General features: G+C 34.4%; 1 protein-coding gene across 5 annotated transcripts in view; it reads left to right on the top strand.

Annotated features, from left to right (window-relative positions):
- Positions 1 to 24,117, top strand: part of ADAMTSL1 (ADAMTS like 1) — a 1,134,116-nt gene that overhangs the window by 911,862 nt on the left and 198,137 nt on the right. For 3 of the 5 annotated variants that reach the window (XM_074197566.1, XM_074197565.1, XM_074197569.1), the window contains 4 exons: positions 71 to 182; positions 6,744 to 6,882; positions 17,870 to 17,920; positions 22,852 to 23,056. In XM_074197566.1, coding sequence (XP_074053667.1) covers positions 71 to 182; positions 6,744 to 6,882; positions 17,870 to 17,920; positions 22,852 to 23,056 — 507 coding nt within the window. The remainder of the gene's footprint in view (positions 1 to 70; positions 183 to 6,743; positions 6,883 to 17,869; positions 17,921 to 22,851; positions 23,057 to 24,117) is intronic. The other 2 variants (XM_074197568.1, XM_074197567.1) reach the window with 1 other exon arrangement.

The raw sequence follows: 24,117 nt of genomic DNA on the forward strand, positions 1-24,117 counted from the left end.
ACAAGATCGCATTTTTAATATCCCCCTCCCCTGCCCAGTACTTCTACCACTGTCATTTTGTCTCTTCCAGATCCACAATGTCGGAGCTGCCGATAGCACTGTTCAGTTCATCTTTTATCAACCTATCATACACCGGTGGAGAGAGACTGACTTCTTCCCTTGCTCAGCAACTTGTGGAGGAGGTAATAGATTCATTCACAAAGAAAAAATTGACCATTGTGACTGACTAATGATTTGACAAAGGAAAATATTTGTTGTCATAGTTTAGTCACCTTCTTTAAATGGGAACAAAGTACTCCTATGTAAGAAGCATAATAACCACTTTTAAAACATCCTTCTTTTCTGGAGGAGAGTTTTGGGTTTGTGTATCTTAATAGAGGAAAAGCCCTTTAGTTCCATAGAAGACTTCATTGGCTTTGGTTTCTGTTGACAGTAAGTTAAATTGCTTATGGGCATACAATGAATTCTACGTCTCTGATTCTTAAGTGAGTAAATTGACTATTTGGGATCATAGTGTATAGATTCAAAGGGAATCAGATGCCATCTACCTCAACTCCATCATGCTGCATGTGAGGAACTGAGAACTAGAGAAAGGAAGAGACTTGCCTGAGATTACATGGGTAACTAAAGAGAAAGACTGAGACCCAGATACATACTCTTCAAATTGAAATAAGTTCAGTTACAAATTAATTTATTATTTATTTATTATTTTAATTAATAGTTTATTGATAAGCAAAATCATTCTGGGGCACAAATTGTACTTAAAACCTATTAGCAATCAGAATAGTTGAGAAATATTTTAGGCTATTTTGCAAAGGCAAGAGAGGTATAGTTTCTGTGACACTATTACACTGTTGGTGGAGCTGTGAACTCATCCAACCTTTCTGGAGAGAAATTTGGAACTACGCCCAAAGGGCAACAAAAATGAGCATACCCTTTGATCCAGCAATACCACTACTGGGTCTATACCCTGAAGAGATGATGAAAAAGGGTAAAAACATCACTTGTACAAAAATATTCATAGCAGCCCTGTTTGTGGCGGCAAAGAATTGGAAATCAAGTAAATGTCCTTCAACTGGGGGATGGCTTAGCAAACTGTGGTAAATGTATGTTATGGAACACTATTTTTCTATTAGAAACCAGGAGGGATGGGAATTCAGGGAAGCCTGGAGGGATTTGTATGAATTGATGCTGAGTGAGATAAGCAGAACCAGAAAACATGGAGGTGATGTTCAACCTTGATGGACTTGCTTGTTCCATCAGTGCAACAACCAGGGACAATTTTGGGCTGTCTGCAATGGAGAATACCATCTGTATCCAGATAAAGAGCTGTGGAGTTTGAACAAAGTTCAAGGACTATTCCCTTTAATTTAGGGGGAAAAAAACCAGATATCTTATTGTCTGATCTTATCTCTTGTGCTTTTTGTTTCTTCCTTGGGGATGTGATTTCTCTCTCCTCACACTTAATTTGGATCAATGTACAACATGGAAACAAGATGAGGACAGACAGATTGCTTTCCATGGGGAGGGGGGGTAAGATTGGGAGAAAAATTGTAAAACTCAAATAAAATCTTTAATAAAAAAAGAGAGATATTTTTATAAAAACTCACTTTCAACTATTTGATATATCTTCATATATTATAAGAAAGATCCAATGAAAACTAATATGAAGAGAAATGTGGAAGGGCATATTAAATTCATAATTTAGGAAAGTTATTCAAATATACCCTTATACTCTCTTATTAAAAACCTTTATTCAACATTTTGAGAATTTTAGTAATTTCAGTTGATCAGTCTATACTGAATGTGAAAATACTTTGATGAATAGCCAATATATAATATTTCTTAAAATTTGATATTTTATGGCATTTAACTGAATTAATGACTAAAAGAGAAAATAATTTCACTAAGAAAAATAAATTTTGAATATTTTCCTTTTTAAATGAGAAACATGCTTGTGAAAATTGGCAGTTTCCTTCCCATGCCCTCTATATCAGTACTTAGTCAATAGGTTTTGGGCTTGCACTCTAGAAGACATAGGTTCTAATGCTGTATATGACACTTACTAGATGTATGATCATGGACAAGTACCTTAGCCTCTCTGAGCCCCAGTTTCCCCATCTGTAAAATGGAAATAATAATGTCTGTGATCCATAGGATCATTTTAAGTAACATAATGTAAAGCATTTTGCAAAGCAGAAAGAATTCTAAATGTCAGTCATTACATGAGACAGGAGGCTGTTGGCAGGGTGGTATCATAGTAACCATGAAATATGAATTAGCCTTTTTGTTTGTCCAGAATCAAAGGGCAGAAACAGGAACAATCAGTGAAAGTTTTCAAAGAGAATTTGGGCTTTCTAACAATTAGAGCTGTCCAAATTAGAGCATTACAAAATAGGAATGGCCTGCTCTGGTAAATGGTGTTAAATGCTCTTCCATGAATGATTTTAGAATATAGATGACCCCTAGTCAATTCTGAATTATTACAGTGGTATAGTGGGAGACAGGTGAGGGGGTAGGGAGACAGGGATTTCAGATATGAGTTGGTCTAGATGAAACCAAGATCTCCAAGTCTCAGATTGTGTGACCCCAGGCTTGCTAGTAAAATGTTATATAGTAAAATAAAATAGTAAATGTTAAAATGAGATCCCAATTCCTCCTTTATTTAAAGAACCAGACTGGACAAATATTTTCTAGGGTCCCTTAATCTATTATTGACATGCAAATTTATCATTTATTATTCAGGTATACATATTCCATAAGGTTCCTTAACATTCTTATTATTAACATAAAATTATTTATTATTCACCTACAGATATTTTCTAAGGTCCCTTAATTATCAAAATATAAATTTATCTATTATTAGTTATTATTCATATACCAATATTCTCTACAATAACATTTATCTTGACAATAACATTTTCTGGTTCTACTACTTATATGTTTTATTAAAAATAAGTTGTTATTTAAAATCCTTTCTTGTATTTTGAACATTGTCTTCTGAGCATTGGAATCACTTGTTCTTGTCCAACAAATGAATTGTACAGCTCTTGTGCCATCTGTTCTGTCTTGTACCATATATGAGTTCTTGCTTTAGTTCCTACAATTATTTTCTCTGCTCACACTACATAATGGTAGATAGTGAAGTGATAGAATGTGGACTTGGAGTCAGGAACACCAGTGTTTAAGATACACTTACCAACTAATATGACCTTGGACAAGTCACTTATTTTTGGTTGCCTCAGAATTAGTAGATAATAGGGTTGTCTTTTTTAAAGGGTTATTAGTATAGCAGTTTAACATTTGCAAAGTGCCCTTCATATGCTATCTTATTTCATCCCATCAACAACCCTATGATTACTGTTATTATTCCCATTTTACAGATTAGAAAACTGAGGTCAAGAACTATCTTATTTTAGTATAAACTGCTTTAAATAAGTAAAGTTCTGGATATTAAGTCCTGCTATATGAAAAACTGTTGAATAAGCTAAGAATGTTTAATCTGGAGAATACTTATGGAGTGTCATGATTGCTGTCTTCAAGTACTTAAGATCAAAGATATATATATTTGAAGAGAACTTTGGAAGTCATTGGCTTCAACTTTGCATTTTATAGATCAGAGAAGTAAAACGACTTCATGAAGGTCACACAGATGATAAATAGCAGATTCAGGACTGAAATTTAGGTGCTCTAATTCCTAATTTAACAAGATTGGGATGGTTGTTACAGATGCTTTTAAATCATCCCTAACACTTTGCAAAAAGTTTGGTTTAACTACTTCTTTCCTAGAAAAAAGTGGGTGGCAGTCATCTATTTAAAAAATCATTGTATTCTTTAAAAAAAAAGATGAATTCCTTGCTTTTCATCCTCTAATCCTTCTCTCTCTCTCTCTCTCTCTCTCTCTCTCTCTCTCTCTCTCTCTCTCTCTCTCTCTCTCTCTCTCTGTCCTTGATTCATTTTTCCTGATACACTTTCATATGTTCTTCCACCTCCTCTAAGACCTTGCTCCAACAATCATCCCCTTTTTTCACCTGCAGCTTCATTTCTTCTCTCTTTTAGCTCCTTCCATATCTTGAAGTTTCTCCACTACTAAATAGCTTTCTTTTTTATTTTTATTTTTTCTAGCTTATCTATCTATTGTCCCATGTTCTTGTTTTCCTTCACTGCTAAACTTCTTGGGGGAACAAAATAAGTCTCATGTTTCATTTTCCACACTACCAACTCTCTTCTCTTGATCCCTTGTAATAGAGTTCCTGCCCCCCCCACTACACAACTAAAATTGTCCTCTCTAGAAAGTAGAGGGTAGATCTCTAGAAAGTAGTCCTGCCTAGAAAGTAGACTTTCTAATTGTCAAATCTTGTTATTGTTGTTTTTTCTAGCCCTCAGCCGCTAGGATCTTTCTGTAGCTTCTGACACTGATCACTCTTTTGACAATATACCATCTCTTCCTTTAGCTGAAGATAGCATGTTTTCTTGTGCCTATTCATCTCTCTAACCATTTCTTGTCTTCCTTGGCAATTTCATTTATTTCTGATCTCTCTCTCTCTCTCTCTCTCTCTCTCACACACACACACACACACACACACGTATGTATGTATGTATGTATGTATGTGTCTAAAAAGATTATAGCAGGGATATCAGTGGTTGGCAGATAATGATCTAAAGGTCAAAGCCTTCCTGCTGCTTATTTAGTCCATCTTAGCTTACTTTTGCTATTGTTCAGTCATGTTTGACTCTTTGTGACCATTTGGGTTTTATTGGCAAAGATACTGGAGTGGTTTCCCATTTCCCTCTCCAGCTCATTTTACAGGGTCAAGTGACTTGCCCAGGGTCACACAACTAGTAAGTATCTGAGATTTATTTGAACTCAGGAAAATGAGTCTTCCTGACTCCAGACCCACTATAGATTCTATCCACTACAGACAGACACATTATAAATGTTTGTTAAATGACTGATATATTGAGGCCAATATGAATTTATGTTTGATGACTTCCCATCTTCATTTCAAGTCTTTCTCTGACCTCAAAACCATATCTACTTGCAGAAAATTAGTATGGACATTTGAGGACTTTTTGTGACACAGCAAAGCTTGGTATAGAACCAAATTATTATGTTAGCCTGAAAATAGATTTTTCATACTCTTTTATTTAAGTTCATCTACATCAGTAGTTTGTCACATTGACTTCTTGATACTCTAAGATATTTTCAAATATTTCCATTGTTAAGTTCCTTGAGAGTAAGAATTGTTCTTTTTTTTTTTAGGGTTTTATTTTTGCAAGGCAATGGGGTTAAGTGGTTTGCCCAAGGTCACACAGCTAGGTAATTATTAAGTGTGTGAGGCTGGATTTGAACTCAGGTACTCCTGATTCCAGGGCCAGTGCTCCATCCACTGATCCACCTAGCTGCCCTAGGAATTGTTCTTTTATTGGATTTTTATCCCCATCACCTATTGCTTTGTATGTCTTAGATATTTAATAAATGCTTGTTGATTGATTCATTGATTAATTCTCCATAAGAATGACCTTAGAGGTCAAGACCAAGACTTCAGTCATAATGCAACAAGGGAAAGCAACTCTTTAGGGAGTGTATATATTAATATAGAACATAAATTTAAGATATTTATAAAAGTAGAATATCATGAAGAGATGCCTGAGAATATTATGAAGTATGTTTATTTCTTAAGGACTTTATTCTCCTTGATGACTAAGTCACTAAGGAGACAGATTAATTAACTACTTTACTGCATTACTGAAGTAATGTATTGCTGAGATTATAGAGTAAAGGTTGGTTAATTAGCAAGGCTTTACTGAGTACCCGCTGAGTGCAACACAGTCAGGTTATTGGGATTTGCAAAAGAAACACAAGACATCATCCTTGTGCCCATGAAAACTCACAGTCCAACCATGTCTTTGCAGATTATTGAGTCAAGCAACCAACATTTATTAAACCTGCCTTACCCAGTGCTTGGTGCTAGATCCTTGAAGAAATATAAATTCAGTGAACTTTAGCAAATATTTTTTTAATCAACTACTACTTTATATATTAATATATATATATAGATATATATATATATATATTTTAATCACCTACTGCTGCACCATGGAAATACAACAAAATAAAACAAAACAAAAGTATCCCCTGCCCTCAAGGAGTTTACACTCCAGTGATGAAGATAAACAGACAAATAAATGGAAAGAAACTGTGGCTATGAGAAATACTCAAGAGAAAAAAAAGTAAATAAAGTATTATGAGTTCAGATCAAGGAGAGATCCCTCATCTCTCAGGGAGAAGAGGAAAGGCTTGAAATATCTAATCTTTCACCTGGGCCTCCAAGGATGGGTGGGATTTCAGAAGGTGGAGAGTCTAAACAAAACAGTACAATGCAATGTAGTGTAGAATGTGAGTCTATGGGGATCCTTAGGTCACTGGTTCAATTCAAACTTGGAAAGATCCCTCAGGAAACTCCATAAATATGAATTCCACAGAACTGTGTTGAATGAATCCACCATTTACTAAGATAAAATTAGTAAAGCAGTGTAATAAATGGTTCAGTATGAGTTTCATGAAATTGTGGTGAACAAACTGGTCATTTCTTAATGTAAAATTAGTAAAGCGGATGAATAAATGGCATAAATACACCTCTCAAATTGCCTGATGTCCAAGTGACACAAATACAAGAATTATTTGTCTTGATGGCTTCACGACATTACTTAAACTTGTCTGAACCGTTTTAATGTTACAGGTTACCAGCTGACCTCAGCTGAATGCTATGATCTTCGGAGCAACCGGATTGTAGCAGATCAATACTGCCACTATTACCCAGAGAATGTCAAACCCAAACCCAAACTTCAAGAGTGTAACTTGGACCCCTGTCCTGCCAGGTCAGTCTACCCTGATAAGTGGTTTAAAATAAGTGGAAATTCAGTTGTAATGATTATTTTTTTAAAAAATGTCATCCTATAATGCAAAATGTTTTCATGGGCACTAAACCTGTACATGCTGAATCTTGTAGCAGAAGAATCTGAGGGTCATTACCAGACTGGTGCTCAGTGCAATTTGATACTCCACAGGGAAAGCGATCTTAGATTTTTTGTTGACATTATATATTTTACTTGGGTTCTGTATTCACCTGCCTTATAAAGACACTTGATAATGAATGCCTCTTAGATTCTACCTGGGACAGTGTTCTCAGAAGCATCCAGATCATAGTTTTTTCTCATCTTGGTCAGCAGTATATGAAAGACACCTAGTTCTGGCCCTTGCAAGCACATCCCATATACAAATACATTTCCCTGACAGATCTGACCAAGATATAGACTCAAAACAATTCTTAGAATAGCCAAAGGAACAGAGAGTTAATTTGAGCTAGAAAGGACCTCAAAGGACACCTCATTTTACTGATGAGAAAACAGTTAAGATTTTGATACATTTGAGCAAAGTAATAACTTTTTAATTTAGTGTATTCAAAGAATGGCATCTGCAATCACGGTTTTCCCTTTTATAACCATAATTTTGTTATCTCCTTCCACCTTGTTTGGAAGATAAAAAAACAAGCCTGGTGAATCAAATACCACTAGAAGTGAGCAGTCATCTTCCTAAGGGTAGAGAGAATAATTTTCTTAAAAGTAGCATTTGCAATTGAAATTGAAAGCCTTCCCATTGTTTCTTTGCCAGAATGTAGCTTAATCATTCTCAGCTTCTGAGAAAGAATGTTAAAAATCAACAGCCTTCTCAGCCCTACAATTCAAGTCATGAACTTACATAGTAGGGTTGAATAAATGGACTTCTAAAATCTCAGGGGTATGAGGAAGGGTCCTGTGCTATTTTTTTTAAAGACACAAGCAACCGACCCCTTAACATATAAAAAATGATACTTTGAGCTATTAAAAAAAAATCCAGGATTGATGTGAATACAAAATGGTTCTATCTTTAGAAATGTTCTGTTGAATCCAATGTAACAATTCTAAGGTTTCCTCCATCATTTTTCTTTACATTTTAAATAGTAAATTCTACATATGATCTAATGTCTCAGTTTCTGCCATTAATCATGCTATTTAAGTAAAATATCATAATGAACTCAGAAGAAAATATTTTCATTAACTAAAACTCCAAAGAACTGATATTTGACAACCCCAAGAGTAAAGGTGGTTGGAAGTTTACTTTCATATATTACATCAGAAAAATGTAAAGAAAGGGTCTACTTGAAGAAATGAATATGGTGTGAAAAATTGGATCGGGTGTGAAAATTATATTTTAGCTGTTTTAATTGGGAAATCTTGATATTTAGAAATTTTATTATCCAAGGTATTTGAGTAAGAAGAATCTTTATCATCCACATACAGCCCCATAGCAAAAGTACTTCCCTTTAAATTCACATCCGCATTCACAGCTGCAACAAGAAAGCTTATGATGATAAGGCATGTAGCAGCTTTTGGTTCAGATAGATAGGTCAGTTCAACAGGAGACCAACTTTATACAGTCAGCCCTGAAACTCTTATACAGTCCAAAGAATTTGACATGCATTTCTGGAAGGACTGGGAGATCCATTTCTCCCAACTAAGAAGAAATAGCAAAGGCCAAATGGTCACAGAGGGATAGTTTCAACATTAAAGCATTTTATGATAATTACACTTTAAAAAAATAAATACAATCAGAAAAAAATAACATTCATTTTTTTCTGGCCATTGATTCTTATATGCTCTTCTCTGTTGGAGTAGAATTTTTGGCCTATTCCTTATTATCCAAAAGCAAAGCAATTCTGCATTGAAAGAAGCTTACATGTGAAATTTATGCCCTTTCTATTTTCCATGTTATTTTTTAAAATCTACCACCACACATGTATAAATGTTAGGACAGGTGGTGGTGAAAAAAAAATTGGAGAGGGGAAAACATCTTAAAGACAGATGTCAGGAAGCAGGATTTTTTTTTAATTCAAGAAATAATTAGACAAAGCTGTAAAAATTAAGAGCTGTAGTAGGGAAAGGGAGAGCTATCCTGTTCTAAGCTCAAGCATTGCTTTCAGGTACTATGAAATGTATCAAACTCTATTCTATAGTAAAGGCTAAGATCATTATCTGAGACAGACTCTATCCAATAGCAATCCATACTCCTTTCACATGACACATTGCAGGCTCAAACCTTTCCTTGATTGCTTTCTAGCTAATAAATAAATCAGGAGAAAGGAGAATAAAAAGTTATGCCTTAGGTGCCCAGTCAAAAGTTTTTAAAAAGTAAAATGTTGAGATTGTTAGTTCTTATAAAAATCATATCTTTCTGAATTTTTAAAGTTGCTATTTGTCACTTGAGAGATAACCAAGATAGCAAGGAAGAGAGGTATTTTTGTTGAAAAACATATTCAAGGTTCTTAGTTTAAACCTCAGGTGTATAACTTATTATCTATATGATCAAGGCCTCTGTTTCCCAATCAATAAAAAGAGGAAATTGGTCCCTTTTCAGCCCAAAATGCTGTGACTGCAAAAACCGAAAATTCTTTACTTTTAGGAATCTCATAATATCCTTAGCACCATGAGCAAATGAATAACTTTTATCTAGCCTCTATATTGAAGCTATAACTGAGGCATAAAGAAGGCAACATGGTAAAATGAAAATAATTCTGGACTTGGAGTCAGTTCTAATTTTGTTCTGTTGATTTATATTATCTATATGATTCTATGATTTTCTCTAAGTAGCTCTCACTGCCTCAGTTTCCTTTTCTATAAAATAAAGGAGTTATATCAGATAGTCACAAAAGTTGATCCAGCTCTAGATCCTGTGAACCTGTGATAGTCCTTGAACACTTGTTAGTGCTTTTGTAAGTCCTTTTACCATACCCCCCTTTCCTTTGCTCCCCCTTCCTTGCCCCTTGGATTTTTTTTCTCTTAACTATGTTTTTTTTTAAAAGTCCATATATTTTTCTTTCTCCCCTGCCCTCCAGTGACAATTATGGTTTAAGTGTAGGCTGACCAGTGGCCCTTTTGACTACCAAAGTTACTGACATCCTAGTTAGATCCAAAGTGGTCTTTTTTTCTGGACTGAATTTTTACTGAGGGATTTTTGTTCTATAACAGCAGCCACATACCAAAGCATGCCTGCATCTTATATACAGTTTGTCACACAGCACAGTCTGTCATCTACATTGTGATCAGGAAATGTCATTATCACCTGATGAAGTAGTTAACTTTGAGCTAGTTGTTTAAGCACCAAGATCAGTGCCACCTCTCACCAACAGATGTTCTTCTGGGTGAAGTATCAGACCTGGATTCTGATGATTCCTACACATAAGTAGAACTTCCCCCAAGAATAAACTTTGCCCAAATTATAAACATGCTTTTCATTTCGATACCTGGTGACCTACTATTTTAAGAGGAGCTTAAATTCCATTTGAGATGCTGCTTAGGAGACAGAGGTACAAGATTGGTCCACTAAGAATTAGGAAATCAACTTCTGCACCAACCTTAATCTCAAATACTATTTTAGGACACTGTACTAGACAGCAATTTTTCAAGGTTTATGAGACAGACTGTGAGAATAACAAAGCAGTCACCCCTTTTGGCATGGGATCCTCATTCTGAATCCAAGTCAAGGAAGGGGGGATTAAATTGGTAATTGTTGGACAAGTGAAAAAAGCTCTCACTCATCACACTATCATCCTCACCATCCCTAGAAAACAAATCTATTTCTAGCAGCAAAACTGTATCCAGATTTCCCCTTTCCTCCAGGAATTTAAAGAGAAGTAGTCATAAACTAATGTCCAGACTTCTATGTCTTGAATGGCTGTACATTGTGATTCCAAACAGCCTCTCTGGCCTTTCTGTGTTGACATGTCTTGTTTGGGTTTACTCTAAGTTAACATTAATTATTCTGAGCAAGGCATACAATAGAGACATGGGTAACAAAGTGGACTCCAAGAGTAATATTTTTGAAAAACTTTTTCTTGTAATGAGTAGCATGTCAGATAAGACTAGAAACATCACAGGACCAGGAGTCAGGTTCTCAGATTTGCCAAAATTGTGGGTCTTGGACATGTCATTTCATTTCTTTGGGTCTACCTTTATTCATCATAAAATGAGAAGAAAGGCTTAAATGAATTCTGATCTTTAAGCTTCAGCAATTTGCCATTGCACTTAACTAGATTACTCCTTTGAACAACAAAAGACAAAGAGGTCTTGCAAGCTATATTCCAATGAGTCATTTTAATGAGATTTTTAGAAAAGAACAGTTCAACTGACTATATTGTAAGATCCCAGTATCTCAAGTCCACAACCAAGTCCTACTTCACTCTAGGCTCCTTTGTTCAACTCTTAAATTCATCAGTATTTACTTAGCAATAGCAAAAATAATAATAATTTGTATAATAAACTTCTCTAGCTCTCATAATCCCCAAAGCAGGCTAATGGATTGATATATTGAGTATATTATACACAAGATGAACAGGAGCCAAGGAATATTTTCTTAGCTCTTTTTGGTTAATTTCCAATTGAAAGTGAATTCAGATATTATTAGTTCCCTCCCCCGATTTCACCTTTGCCAAATTGTTGTTCAAGAAACTGCATTTGATCAAGAATGGATTTTTTTGAACTACACTGAAATTCTGCCACATCTCATTTATTTGTACAAGGTACATATAAACACAAATTGTCACTAAGTCTATTGGCAAGAAACCAAGATAAATCATAGACTCTCAGAAAAAGTGACACAGTGGATTAAAATGTGGGACTTAGTCAAGAAATCCTGAGCTTAAATCATTCCTCAGAAGCCTCTTTACCAGCATTGTGAACCTAAAGAAGTTACTTAAACCTCTGCCTGACTCAGTTTCCTCATCTACTAAATGAATATAATAATGACACTTATAACACAGGGTTGTTGTGAGGATCTAATGAGTTAACATTTATAAAGTGCTTTGTAAACCATAAAGTACTATATTAAATATGAGCTATAATATCATCATCATCATCATCATCATCATCACCATCATCATCTGAGTCCTTCATTTTATAGCTTAGAGAACTGATTTTATAACTTAGAGAACAGATTGATGAAGTAATTTGCATGAGGTCAAGCAGTTAATAATGGACAAAACTAAGAAGAGAGACCAAATTAGTCTCCCATATCACCACCCTTTTCTACTATGCCATTTAATTATAATCACCCAGAGAGCATTTGTCATTGAGTGGGCTGTTATATAACTAAAACGGTATTAATTATAACAATTATTAAATTTGTGTATTATGTTGTGTTTCTAAACAGATTTTTCACATATTTTTATTTTATTCATTCCTCAATCAAATATTTTCAAGTTGTTTCTACAAATAAAGAAATTGAGAGACAAAAAGTTGAAATAAATTGCCTATACAGCTTATAGATGATGGAGGCTTGACTAAAGTAGAGAACTCCTTCCTTTCCATCTGGTACTTTTTTTGTTCTAATATAAAAACCATGCCAAAAAAAAAATAGCAACCTCAATTTTGTAAACGTATTTGAAGTATTTGTGCCAGACAAAATACCATTTACTTAGAATACAAAAGCAAAAGACAAAAAAAAAAAAAGAAAAAGAAATAGTTCCTGACTTCAAGGAGAATACAATCTACTAAGTAAAATAAAATAGAGAAATATGGAATAGGTTAAGGAAGAAAACATTAGCCACTAGGAGAATCAGGGAGACTTCATATAGGAGGTAGCATCTAGGCTGAGCCTTGATGGATAATGATTCTGAATAGCAAAGATGAATAGGGTGTTCAGGCACCAGAGAAATAAGTTCTAGGAATTGATTGATGAGAATCACCAATTCAAGCAGTTTAGTATCATTCCATTTCATCCCCAGACTTAATTTCTGATTTGCTCCATTGGACACAAGAAGGTTCAACCTTAGCTTTTCTTACACAAGCTATTATATTCTATTCAGCCAGAGTAGTGGCCAAGCCATTAAAATTGAAATGGGGAGAAACAAAGCCATCTGGAAAATAAAAGCATTTTTAGTTCATAGATGTTAATCCCACTCACCCAAGAGAATTATGACTATAGAGTTTATTATGACCAGGATCTTTCAATCCAAGAAATACAGAAGTATGCCATTTTGCAAGTCAAATACTCAAGCAATGGATATGGAACCAGAAGGAACCTCAAAAGCCATCTAAGCTTAACCCTACTCCATTTTGCAGATAAGAAAATTGTTACCCAGAAAAGTCATGTGACTTGCTCAAGGTCACATAGATTAAGTACAAGAGCTGGGATTCAATTGTAGGTCTTCTGACTAAAAGTTTATCCCTCTTTCTACTATGCCACACTACCTCCTGAAAATAATAATAAAATTGGTCACTAGAACAAATATTTTCAAGGTTTGTTCATAGCAATATATTTTTGTTGATCTGGCTATAATGAAATCTAGTACAATAAAAATTACCTGATGATCAATCTTCATAATCCATGGGGCACATAATATTGCCCCAATTTTGTTTTGTGATCACCTTATTTAAATTTCACATCCTAACTTAGTCATAATGTCCTAAAATCTTGCTGTAACAGTGAACTGCAAATGACTTTGTTCTCAGGATTGTCCCCTAAAGATTTTGACTAGTTAACAAGTAGGTAGTCTTCCTATACCTGACTGTGATTTGTTAACTGAATACTTCTTTAGTTTAATACTTGCTCCCCCAGATAGATCCTAGCACAATATCATGGTACTTTAGTGTCTGCAACATTTAGCTCTGTTCTCCAATGTTATTGGTTGAATGGAGATGAGGTATGAAATGTATTGATTTCCTCTATCAATTTTGGTTACCATATTTCCTGCCCTCCTTAACAACCTGCAGTGGGAGTTGAGTTTCATGTAACACTGCTTAAATTGAGTTGTAAAGCTACTTAGCAATAGCAAAAATGGAAAAAGTGTCAAACTATACATTTTCAAAGTTGAGTCTGTAAGGGTGAGCAAAAGGAACATGGGGAAAGGAAGCAACCAGTCTTTTAATTACCTTAGTCTTCCCTCTCCTTCTATTCCAATATATTTCCTTGAAAATAAAAGTGATTCAGTTTCCAAACCATAACCCTCATCCCTCAACAACACTGCACAGGCAAAGAAGCAAGAACTAAAAAAAAAAAAATGAAAGGAGACAGGATTGAGAAAAATGACTGTTAATTTACTTGAGGGTCTTCTCTCCCTCGTTTCTTCTATATTCACAGTCCATCTTAACTCAGTAATTTGGATCAGTAGCTGTTTTCATTGTCTCCCACTTCTGTTGTCTGCTAGCTTGACTTCTGAAAAAGTAGTCCATTTTGTACCATTCCACAATAACAATAACAACAGCAAGGACTTCAAGCACCCATGGATTTTGTTATGCCAGAATTCCCATTAAAAAAATGTAAATGTTGGGGCAGCTAGGTGGCAGAATAGGTAGGGTACAGGCCTTGGAGTCAGGAGGACCTGAGTTCAAATCTTACCTAATAAATTACCTAGCTATGTGACATTGTGCAAGTCACTTAACCCCACTGCCCAGCAAAAAACAAGCAATAAACAAACAAAAATGTAAATGTCCCACTAGAATGATCTGTGTCTAAAATGATTTCTCAAAATCAGTTTTGCTCTGGAGTACAGTTGGTATTCTGAACACAGTAGACCCTCTATGACCTTACTAGAGACCTTTGAGACTCACCCCAACTATATGGACTCATATATTTCCAGTTTCAGTTTTTCCCTCTCAATGTTTTCCTTTAGAAAAGATGAAGTGGGATACCATTCCAATACTTTTTTGAAGAGCTAAATATCTTCTCTACATCCTATAACAGTACCTTGTGCTTCCTTTCTCTCTCAACTCCTTTTATTTCATGTGGATGACAATGATTTGAGAAAAGAGTAGTAAAGTCAGAGGAAGACTTTATTTTCTCTCCACCTGCCACTGTTCCCTTTTACTTCCTCCTATTCCATACATGATCATCTTATTTTCTCACTCCTCTGCCTTTTCATACTACTCCCTACCACATAGTATATTGCTCTAAATATAGAACATACATTCTTTTTTTCTGTTTTCTTTTTTGTTATTGTTTGTCTTGGTCAAATATGGCACATGTAAAACATCAAAATCTCCCATAACTAGTATATATTTCAGTATGGATATACACATATGCATACATGCATATATTTGTAGTTATTTTCTTTATTATATGTATGTGCATTTATGCATGCACATATATATACATATATATATATACATATATATATATATATATATATATATATATATATATATACCTATACATGTATATATTCCTTTCAAAGAGATACTATTTTAGGGGTATAACCTATAATAGTATCAGTTCATACACATGCACAAATGTAGTTTAAACAGAGTAATAGAAAAAAATTCCTAATAGTCTAAGATGATATCTTTATCATCCTTCTTAAGAACATACTCTTGGCTTGGGGCAAAGAAACAAAGAAACCCTTAATAATAAACAACAATAAATTAAATTTAGAGCAAATTGTAGTCTACTATAATGACTATGACCTGAAATAAAAGGGGCATAACACTAATCTCAGAGGAGACTGGAGTCCACTCTAACATGTATGCATAAACAGTATTAAACAGAGTGCTATTGTTTAGACATCTTCTGTTTTCACAGGTGGCATATAGTCATCTTAAGAGTCTTCACCATGACCCATGCCATGAAAAGACAAACAGTACTATAGTTTTGCTGGTTCCAAATTTAAAGCTACTATTTTAAATAAAAACAGAAATTCCAAATTCTTCCAAAGCAAAGCCAAGCAACTTGAGTTTTGAACATTCTAGTCTTATTCCTTCCTACCCCTCCAGACTACTTCCATCAAAGTTGTTTCGTTAGAAAAGTTAATTGATAATAATCTGTTACTAGAGGTCTATAAAAGTTTAGTCTAATATTGAAACCTGTTAAACAAATACCATAAATATTTTGCAAGCAAAAATACCTCAGTGTACATTTGGGACTTTAAAACTGCATGTCAATAAAAATTAAAATCCCAGATAAAATTTGAATTTAATCTCAAAAGCCAATTTGTATTTATTTTTAACTTCAGTAAGTTGACAGCTAGGATGTTAAGTGTAATGGGGGAAGATATTTTTTTTGCATGGAAGCAAACAGAAGTTCCTTTAAACTGAAGAGAAGAAAGGAAATTCCTTATATCACTAACCTGAAAGAGCTCAGCTTACGTAGCCCCTAACTGAGGATGGAGAAGCTTCTAAAATGAAAAGGAAAGAAGAAAAGAAACATGCAAATTCCTTTGCCTAATTCTTGGTTGCAGAAAGTAAAAATAATCATAACATTTAATCTCTCTTTCCAGGCCCTGGAAGATTCTTACACATAGAAGTTTTAATGAGCCAAATCATGTTTGATCACAATGACTTTACCTTAAGATACAGATGGACCCAGAGGCTCAGTATCTTCCCTAATGTTTTCCCTACCTAAACCATTCAATCATTTTCATATTTCATCACACTTTCTTTAATCAAATGGATAAAGTTTCTCACTTGCACCATTCTACCTTTTGTGTCATCTTCAGGAAATACTAGGGCCCCTTTCTTCTTTTTTCTATCTCACTCATTCCATTGTCCGGTCAATGCTGGTTTGTTTGGTTTCCCCCCCACACCCATAAAAGCCAACTTAAATCACCCTCTTTCCCTGGGTTAACCACCTAAACAGGATCTACTCACTGGTGGCTGGTGATAAGACTGGAGTGTTGAATATGGAGAATAGAACATTTTGCTGAATATTATCAAGGGTCTCATTATTTTTTGAATGCAAAGGTCTAGAGCCCAAGCAACCATTTCTGTAATGTGTAAGTGGCATTTATCAGTGCAGAGAAAAGAGGTGATCCAAATTATTCTGTCTTCCCATTGGCTTTTACATCTACCCTCCTCACCAAAAATGAGTATCCAAGTTTGGTAACTGATCTTAAATAAAGAGTAGTTCTTAGAAAATTAGAGGGCTTCGTTGAATTTGTGTTAAATTAATGATTAAAATAGTCTTGAAAGTAGGATCTCAAAAACTTTCTCCTGATATACTTTATGAAAATTAGCAGAATCTTGGATTGGAAGTAAGAGTGGTCTTACATCTTTACTATACTTACTAATAATTTATTTCTTTGTAAATTTCAAAACCTTCCAAACTCCTCATGTGACATGAAAAAGAGTTATAATTATACATACTCCAGTCGTTCTATCTTTGTCTAATATGAAACATGTCTTTGATGATCCTTGTCTGATACCTTCCAATGAGTATTTGCTATTAAATTGCCAGGGACCAATACTTTCACTGCCATACCAAGAAAAAGAAAAAAAAATCAAAAGCACATTACACAGTAAATATGTATCAGACCTATGTTTTTATTACTTTAGGAAATTCCTGGATAAGGAAACTGTCAGTGAAGGTTGACTCCTTTTTCACAACTTAAAATTTTAGAGAATTTTGTAAGGTAATTAAAGACTATAATTGTATGGTTTCTTCATGAGCACCTAGAAAAGGCATCGATAATGATGTTGTTGATGATGATGACCCACTGTGGATTAAAGGAAGTACTAAAATTTATTGTATCATATTTCACAAGGAGGGGAATGTTTGGGCTTTAGAGCCCTTTCCAGTAGAATTTTCTTCTTGAATCAGAAAACTAGTGTAATGAAATAGTGCTCTTCCAAACAATACCTTGTTCATTCTTAAACAGATTCTTGCTATAAAGATATGAAATTCTTCTTAACATCATTTTCAAAGTCTTAAACTGAATCTATAGAACATTTTTTTCTATGTTGTTTTGGAATTATGTAAAAATGTTGTATAATGTAATCATTTAGTGTTTATTTTATTGTGTGTACCTTCTACTCAGAGGGTTGGCATTATTGTTCCTAACAGTGACGGCTACAAGCAGATCATGCCCTATGACCTCTACCATCCCCTTCCTCGGTATGTAAATCAACAATCCTGATACTAGAATTAGTTATCTGGTGTTCTAACCTTTTTTTTTTGGAATAGAGACTCTATTTTTCCTGTAAAAATAAAATGGTAGATGCTATATTTCCCACTCCCTTCTGAGATCTCCCATTGAATAATATTGGTATGCCCAGACTCTAACCTTATCATTTTAAAAAACCATGTAAAGATAGGTTACCATTACATTGAAGCTGACACAGTAATTCACTGATTAGATACACTATGTGGGTTTATATTCGGTCTTTTCTGGGCTTTTTTCTTTGTCCTCTCCTCTGCTTTCCTTGCAATAGGACCCCAGTCATTAAAGTATTCCTCCAAAATGTTAAACAAACACTACCACAAGTACCATCGTAGACCTATGAATGTTAAATTCCAACTGTTCCATTAGTATGCATGTGAATTTCTAAAATCATTTTCTTTTTAGAAGAAATTAGTAATTAGGAAAGAAAACCAAATTCTACCATCTCTTTCACATTCTTGTTATTGAGAACAGTCATTTAGCCTTTTTTAAAATAGCACAAAATCCCATGTAAATTCTGCTTCATGTTTTATAAATATAATATTTTTACAAGCTGGGAAAATAATGAAAAAGTACAGAGGGAGTATTCTAAAATGATTGTTCTCTTTATAAATCCATTTATAATAAAGTGGGGTAGGGGGTAGCCAAATAATAGTCCATTGAATAAATGTGTTGTCATACCAAAAGCAGGAAAAAGTCTCACAATTTGTGAGCCTTTGGAATTTGTACTTTTGTAACATGACTTGAAGTAACCCCAAAGAAATTGCTTTTGTACTTTATTCCATTGGTCTCCTTTCCTTTCGTGAGGCTAAATCTGGGATACCCTGCCCAGTAGTTGCATTCTGCAGGCAGTAAAATTTAAACTACTTGAGGGAAGAAACTGTTTTTCACTCTGCTTTCCTTTTCCCAGTGCCTAGTGAAATATCTTTATCATAGAAAATGCCTATTAAAGCTTGGCAATTAAAATAGTCATTGTGTAATTTGTACTATGAATAATGAGAGGGTTGGACCAAATCCAAACCATGAACCCACAGTCAGAATAAATCACTCTAATTTTGTGAAACTCAAATGAAATGGAACCCTGATGTTGTTCTTCATAAAACTAACCAATGTTGTGGGCTTATTTTTGCTTTAGTTTTGTTGTTTGCTATTGTTGTCATTGTTGGGAAGCTAGGGTGAAAACCAGTGAAGTACTTTGATACAGGCCCAATCTTGCTTATTCTCTAGAACTAGCAAATAGAAACTAAGGTAAAATTCTAAAATATTCTCAGAAAAATGTATTTCATTTGGTGTAAGTTCTTATCACTAATTCCATATGAGATTCAATTTGATACCATTCTTTAAATTACAGATTTTAATACAGTAACAATAATGTGCATATCTAAATTTAAAATTGAGCCTAAATTTTGTGTCAGGCTTTGGGAAATATATTTGTTTTATCTCAGCTCTGCCATCTGTGTGACCTTTGGCATAAGTCATTTAACTTCTCTGGGTCTCACCAGATAAACTCTAAGATAGTTCTTCTTCAAAAACAAAAGATGAAAAACAAGATCCCCTCTATCTCTAAATCTAAAAATCTAAAACTTTGTGCTTCTGTTGTAATGGTTGCTCCAGTATTATTAGAAATGTATATACTCTCTGAATTTTTTTGAATAATCAATGCCCATTTAATGTAATTTAATATTTAAGAATTAGAGGATTCCCCCTAAATATACATATATTATAAATATGAAGTTAGGTGGTTAGTTTTGTTTGTAACATATAGAAATTTGTTCTATTATTTTATGGGCACACAAAAAATTCTGTCTCTAACACAGCAAAGAAATATTGGTCATTAATATATATTTATTATTATTTATGCATCAATTACCAAGACTAGTTGTCAATTTAGGCATGCCATCTCAATAAATGAAAGTTGTTTATTTTAAATCTATCTATAGATATATAGATATGGATATGTTTCAATTTTATAAGAAAAGGCTAAAGTAATGAAAATTTTAAGATGGTAACACCTTAGCTAAGGGAAAAGGCTTTAAAGAAATCAATGACTTATGAATTAAAAGGATGTACAATAGTAAAATTCATTCACTTTCATATTGCTCTTCCCTTAGTCTCACTTCAGCATTCACACATGCACATATATAAGGTAAAAGAATATATCACAATGATACATATGGATGTAAAATTAATTATATAAAATATTTCCATATCCCAGTTTGAAAATTTTAGTTCTTATATAAAATATTACTTATGACCCTAAGATAGCAATAGAGACTAGACCAGTGAGTTTCTTGGTATATCCAATGCAGTCCAGCACTACCTCTAAAATTGATCATTTTAAAATTCTGCCTAGAATCCTTTAAAGGTTACATGATTTGCTCAGGATCACACAGCCAGTATGTGTCAAAGACACAACTTGAATTCAGATCTTCCATGGCTTCAAGGTCAGTTCCCTATCCACTATATCTCACTCGCATTAAGAAATGAAATTCAAACACAGTATAAATTTCTAGGTCAATTATCTTTTGGAACAATGTTGTATGAAACACTGTTTTAATTAATCCCCTATCCCCCCTTTTATATGAATTTTTTAAGTAATTCTTAGTGAATACTCACAACCTCTGTTGTATAGTTGATAGACTGAACTCTTTGAAAGGCAACTACCCACACATTACTGTAGAATTGACCATAAATCCATCACTTTTATTAGGAAACACATATATCTGTTTTACCTATATAGAACGAGTTCTTTTGTTGTAATCAGGCTACACATTACTAGAAGTATTGATATAAAACCAACTTCAGAAGCTTCTGTATGCCATCTGACATATAACAGGCCAGAACCAACTGTCCTTTCCTACATTCAGCAAACTTTTACAAAACACTATTGTGTTCAGAACACTGTGCTCTGAAGTTGAGAAAATATATTTTTGACTTTTTAGGAGTACCTTTGAGGAGGATTAGACTTTTATCTAGATAATTATTTCTCTCTATAGCATCCTATTGATCAAATTGAATATTTAAGCTTACTAAAGCTTAAAACTATGCTAGGCTAGTTGGTACATACAGTATATTCAAAGGTGATTCCTATACCATTGTAACATTGAGTCTAGAATGAGTTTAACCTACATACATGTATTCAACCCCCATTTACCTGAGACCAGTTTTTTGTTAACCAAGAGAGAAATGACTTCCATAAGTGATATCTTTGCAGGAAAGAATGATATCTAAATTGGTCTCCCCTGATATGGAGCAACTCTCCACAGAGATACTTTGCTTCTTTAGAAGGAACCAGCAAACAATTCTCCTAGGGGCTAAACTGTAGCCCTGCTCTCCTCATTATGATACTTTCTTATGTACCTCCTGGGGAAGTGTGCATACAAAAATATTGTATTTGGCAACATGTCCCAGCTGCTGGCAGTAGGAATAGTGATTGTTGCCTGAAGTTGTGGAGGACCTGTCCTCTCGGTAACTTGGGAAATATACATTTTTTCCCTTTGCGTAAAAAAAGAATCAAGCTTGTTATCTTGAATATGACATGCTATCTATTAATGGGATTATATAAAACATTGGAATAAAAGCTTCCAAGCTCTATTTTTATTTGTATAGTATCCTTGACTTTTATAAGTCAAGTATATTAACTTTTTGACATTTCATTTTTTTTCCTCTAGTCAAATGTCATTCCTTCAAAAACATAATGCTAACTTAAGTTCTTTGCCAGCCTCTCAACCACTAGAGCACTACATATAAACAAATAAGTATGTCATCATTTGACTTTGTGGTTCCTTCCTTCAGCAATTCACTGTTGTCTGAAGCCAGTATGAAAGAAGAAGAAAAAATTACTTTTCACAAATTTAAGCAAAATATTCTCTCTCCACAAGAATTCTCCTTTGGAGAAGTAAATAAAATTTTCTTTGTAATATTAGACAATGTTTCTTTCTAACTCTTTTAGTTTAGCATTCAGGTGCTTATGTTGAAAATAGTAGAGGCCCAGGAACCATAATAGCCAATTGTCCAACAGAATCATATCTAGACCTAATGCTATCCTTGCACTTATCAGAGCAAAAGTCATGAACTGACTAACCTCTATCAATAACTAAGAAATTAATATATATCATTACTGTAATCCTATGTTTGCTCTTAATCTAATGTTATATTTGCATGGTTAATAAGCTTCTGTTGTCATTAGGGCTATTAGAACATCAGAATAGTAGTAAAGCTCGGTTAAATTTCATGTTTGTGGCTATTCTTTTAATCCCAAAGTTACTTATTTGGATGTGATAAGGGAAAATCTCATTTTGCCCTTTTGATTTTCTGAGAGCCACTAATATAGAAAATCATTCATAATGAAAATAAACAAAATACTAGGTTAGAGTAAAATATGTCAACTTTGGCACAGTCTAATCATATTGGTCCAAATTTAGACCAAAATCCTAGAATAAGATCTCTTTGAAAAGAAATAAATACTAAAAAACATAATTTGTTATAAGCCAAACTGAAATTTTATAGAAAATTAGATGGGGGGGTGTGTCTATTTTGAGGTCACTGTTGCAAATTCTTAATGAAAGTTAACTTGAGCCATTGGCTTTAGCCAGAATATCAAGTCTTCTCCTTTCACTGGAATGCTTTGTATAGTGAACTGGGATTCAGGGAGGATACAGGAACCTGCCTATTGCTTTGTTTCATACCAGATTGTAAAGACTGTGTGAAAGAGCTGGGTATCTTTTTTTTTCTTTTTCAAGTTAATTCCTTTGTATGGAGAGTGGGGTGGTTACAAAAACTTTTGCTAGTTGAATTTACTCATAAGATTTCATGCAACAGATTGGTTTTTGACTATTGTGGGCTAGATCTCTTGGAACTTTACTTTTGCCTTCTTTCTATATAGGTGGGAAAGTACACCCTGGACAGCCTGCTCCTCCTCCTGTGGAGGCGGTATCCAGAGCCGGACAGTTTCCTGTGTAGAAGAAGATATCCAGGGACATGTCAGTTCAGTGGAAGAATGGAAATGCATGTACACTCCTAAGATGCCTATTGTTCAGCCCTGCAACATTTTTGACTGTCCTAAGTGGCTGGCACAAGAGTGGTCTCCGGTAACTGTGCCTTCTTTCTTTGTGTGGTTAGGAGAGTAAGTCCATTCTTCAGTCTTATTGTCATCACCCTGCCTGGTAAACCTGCTTTGTCCATCACTCTTCTCTCTGATCGAGTTTACCTAGTATTCTACAAGTCTACTGCAATGGCAGGGGATTGGAGATTAGGAGAAACTGTTGATTAGGAGGGGGAATGAAGTTTTCCATTCTTCACCTTAGTATACTTTTAGATTGAGAATAAAGATGAATCATTTTCCTACTTATTTCTATTTTCCTACTCCTGCTCCAAAGTCACCTCCTGAGATGAAGAAACTGTTCAATGTACTTCCAAGTAATGTCAGTGGCCATCAAATTAGTTGTCAAAAAAACACAAGATCTTAGAACTCTCCAGGACTTTGGAGGTTATTGATCCTGACCCCTTCATTTTGCAGATGAGGAAATCAAGGTCATATAACTCATTAGGATTGGAACCCAAGCCCTACTGATGACTAATCTAGCATTCTTTCCATGACATCTTGCTGAATTGAATTCCATGGCCTACAGGTTATATGTCATATCAGTTCAATGGCTACATCTAGATTCTGGATCTATGAAAACAGATGATCTCACCAGAGATCAAGTGGATCAGTCTTGATGTATTTCTATTTCTACCTCTCATAGAATCATGTAATACAGATTTGTGATTACAGCCAAGGCACTTGTCTATTGGTTTGCTTTTCTCATTCACTTTGAGTCTGCCCCATACAGATCAGTCCAGTTTCAGAGGTAGAAGCAGAGCCTATCCTGACTCCTGGGCTCTGACAGAAGGATTTCTTCATCAGTTTTTTTTTTTCTTTTGCCACCATCACTTAAACTGACTGAGCTATGAAATAAATCAGTCTTGGGAGAAGGCAGAACCTAATCGGGCAACCAGTATTTTCAGTGATTCAGACCTCAGCCAGCAAGAAATTATTAAATATTTATGTACTAAACACTTGCAAAGAAAGAAAATAATCCCTGGAGATCATTACTGAGTCTGCACTTGGAAGAAAAAGATTTAAATTTTGACTCTGTTGCTTATCACT

This window comes from Macrotis lagotis, chromosome 8, assembly GCF_037893015.1.
Source record: "Macrotis lagotis isolate mMagLag1 chromosome 8, bilby.v1.9.chrom.fasta, whole genome shotgun sequence".
In the NCBI taxonomy this organism is placed as follows: domain Eukaryota; kingdom Metazoa; phylum Chordata; class Mammalia; order Peramelemorphia; family Peramelidae; genus Macrotis; species Macrotis lagotis.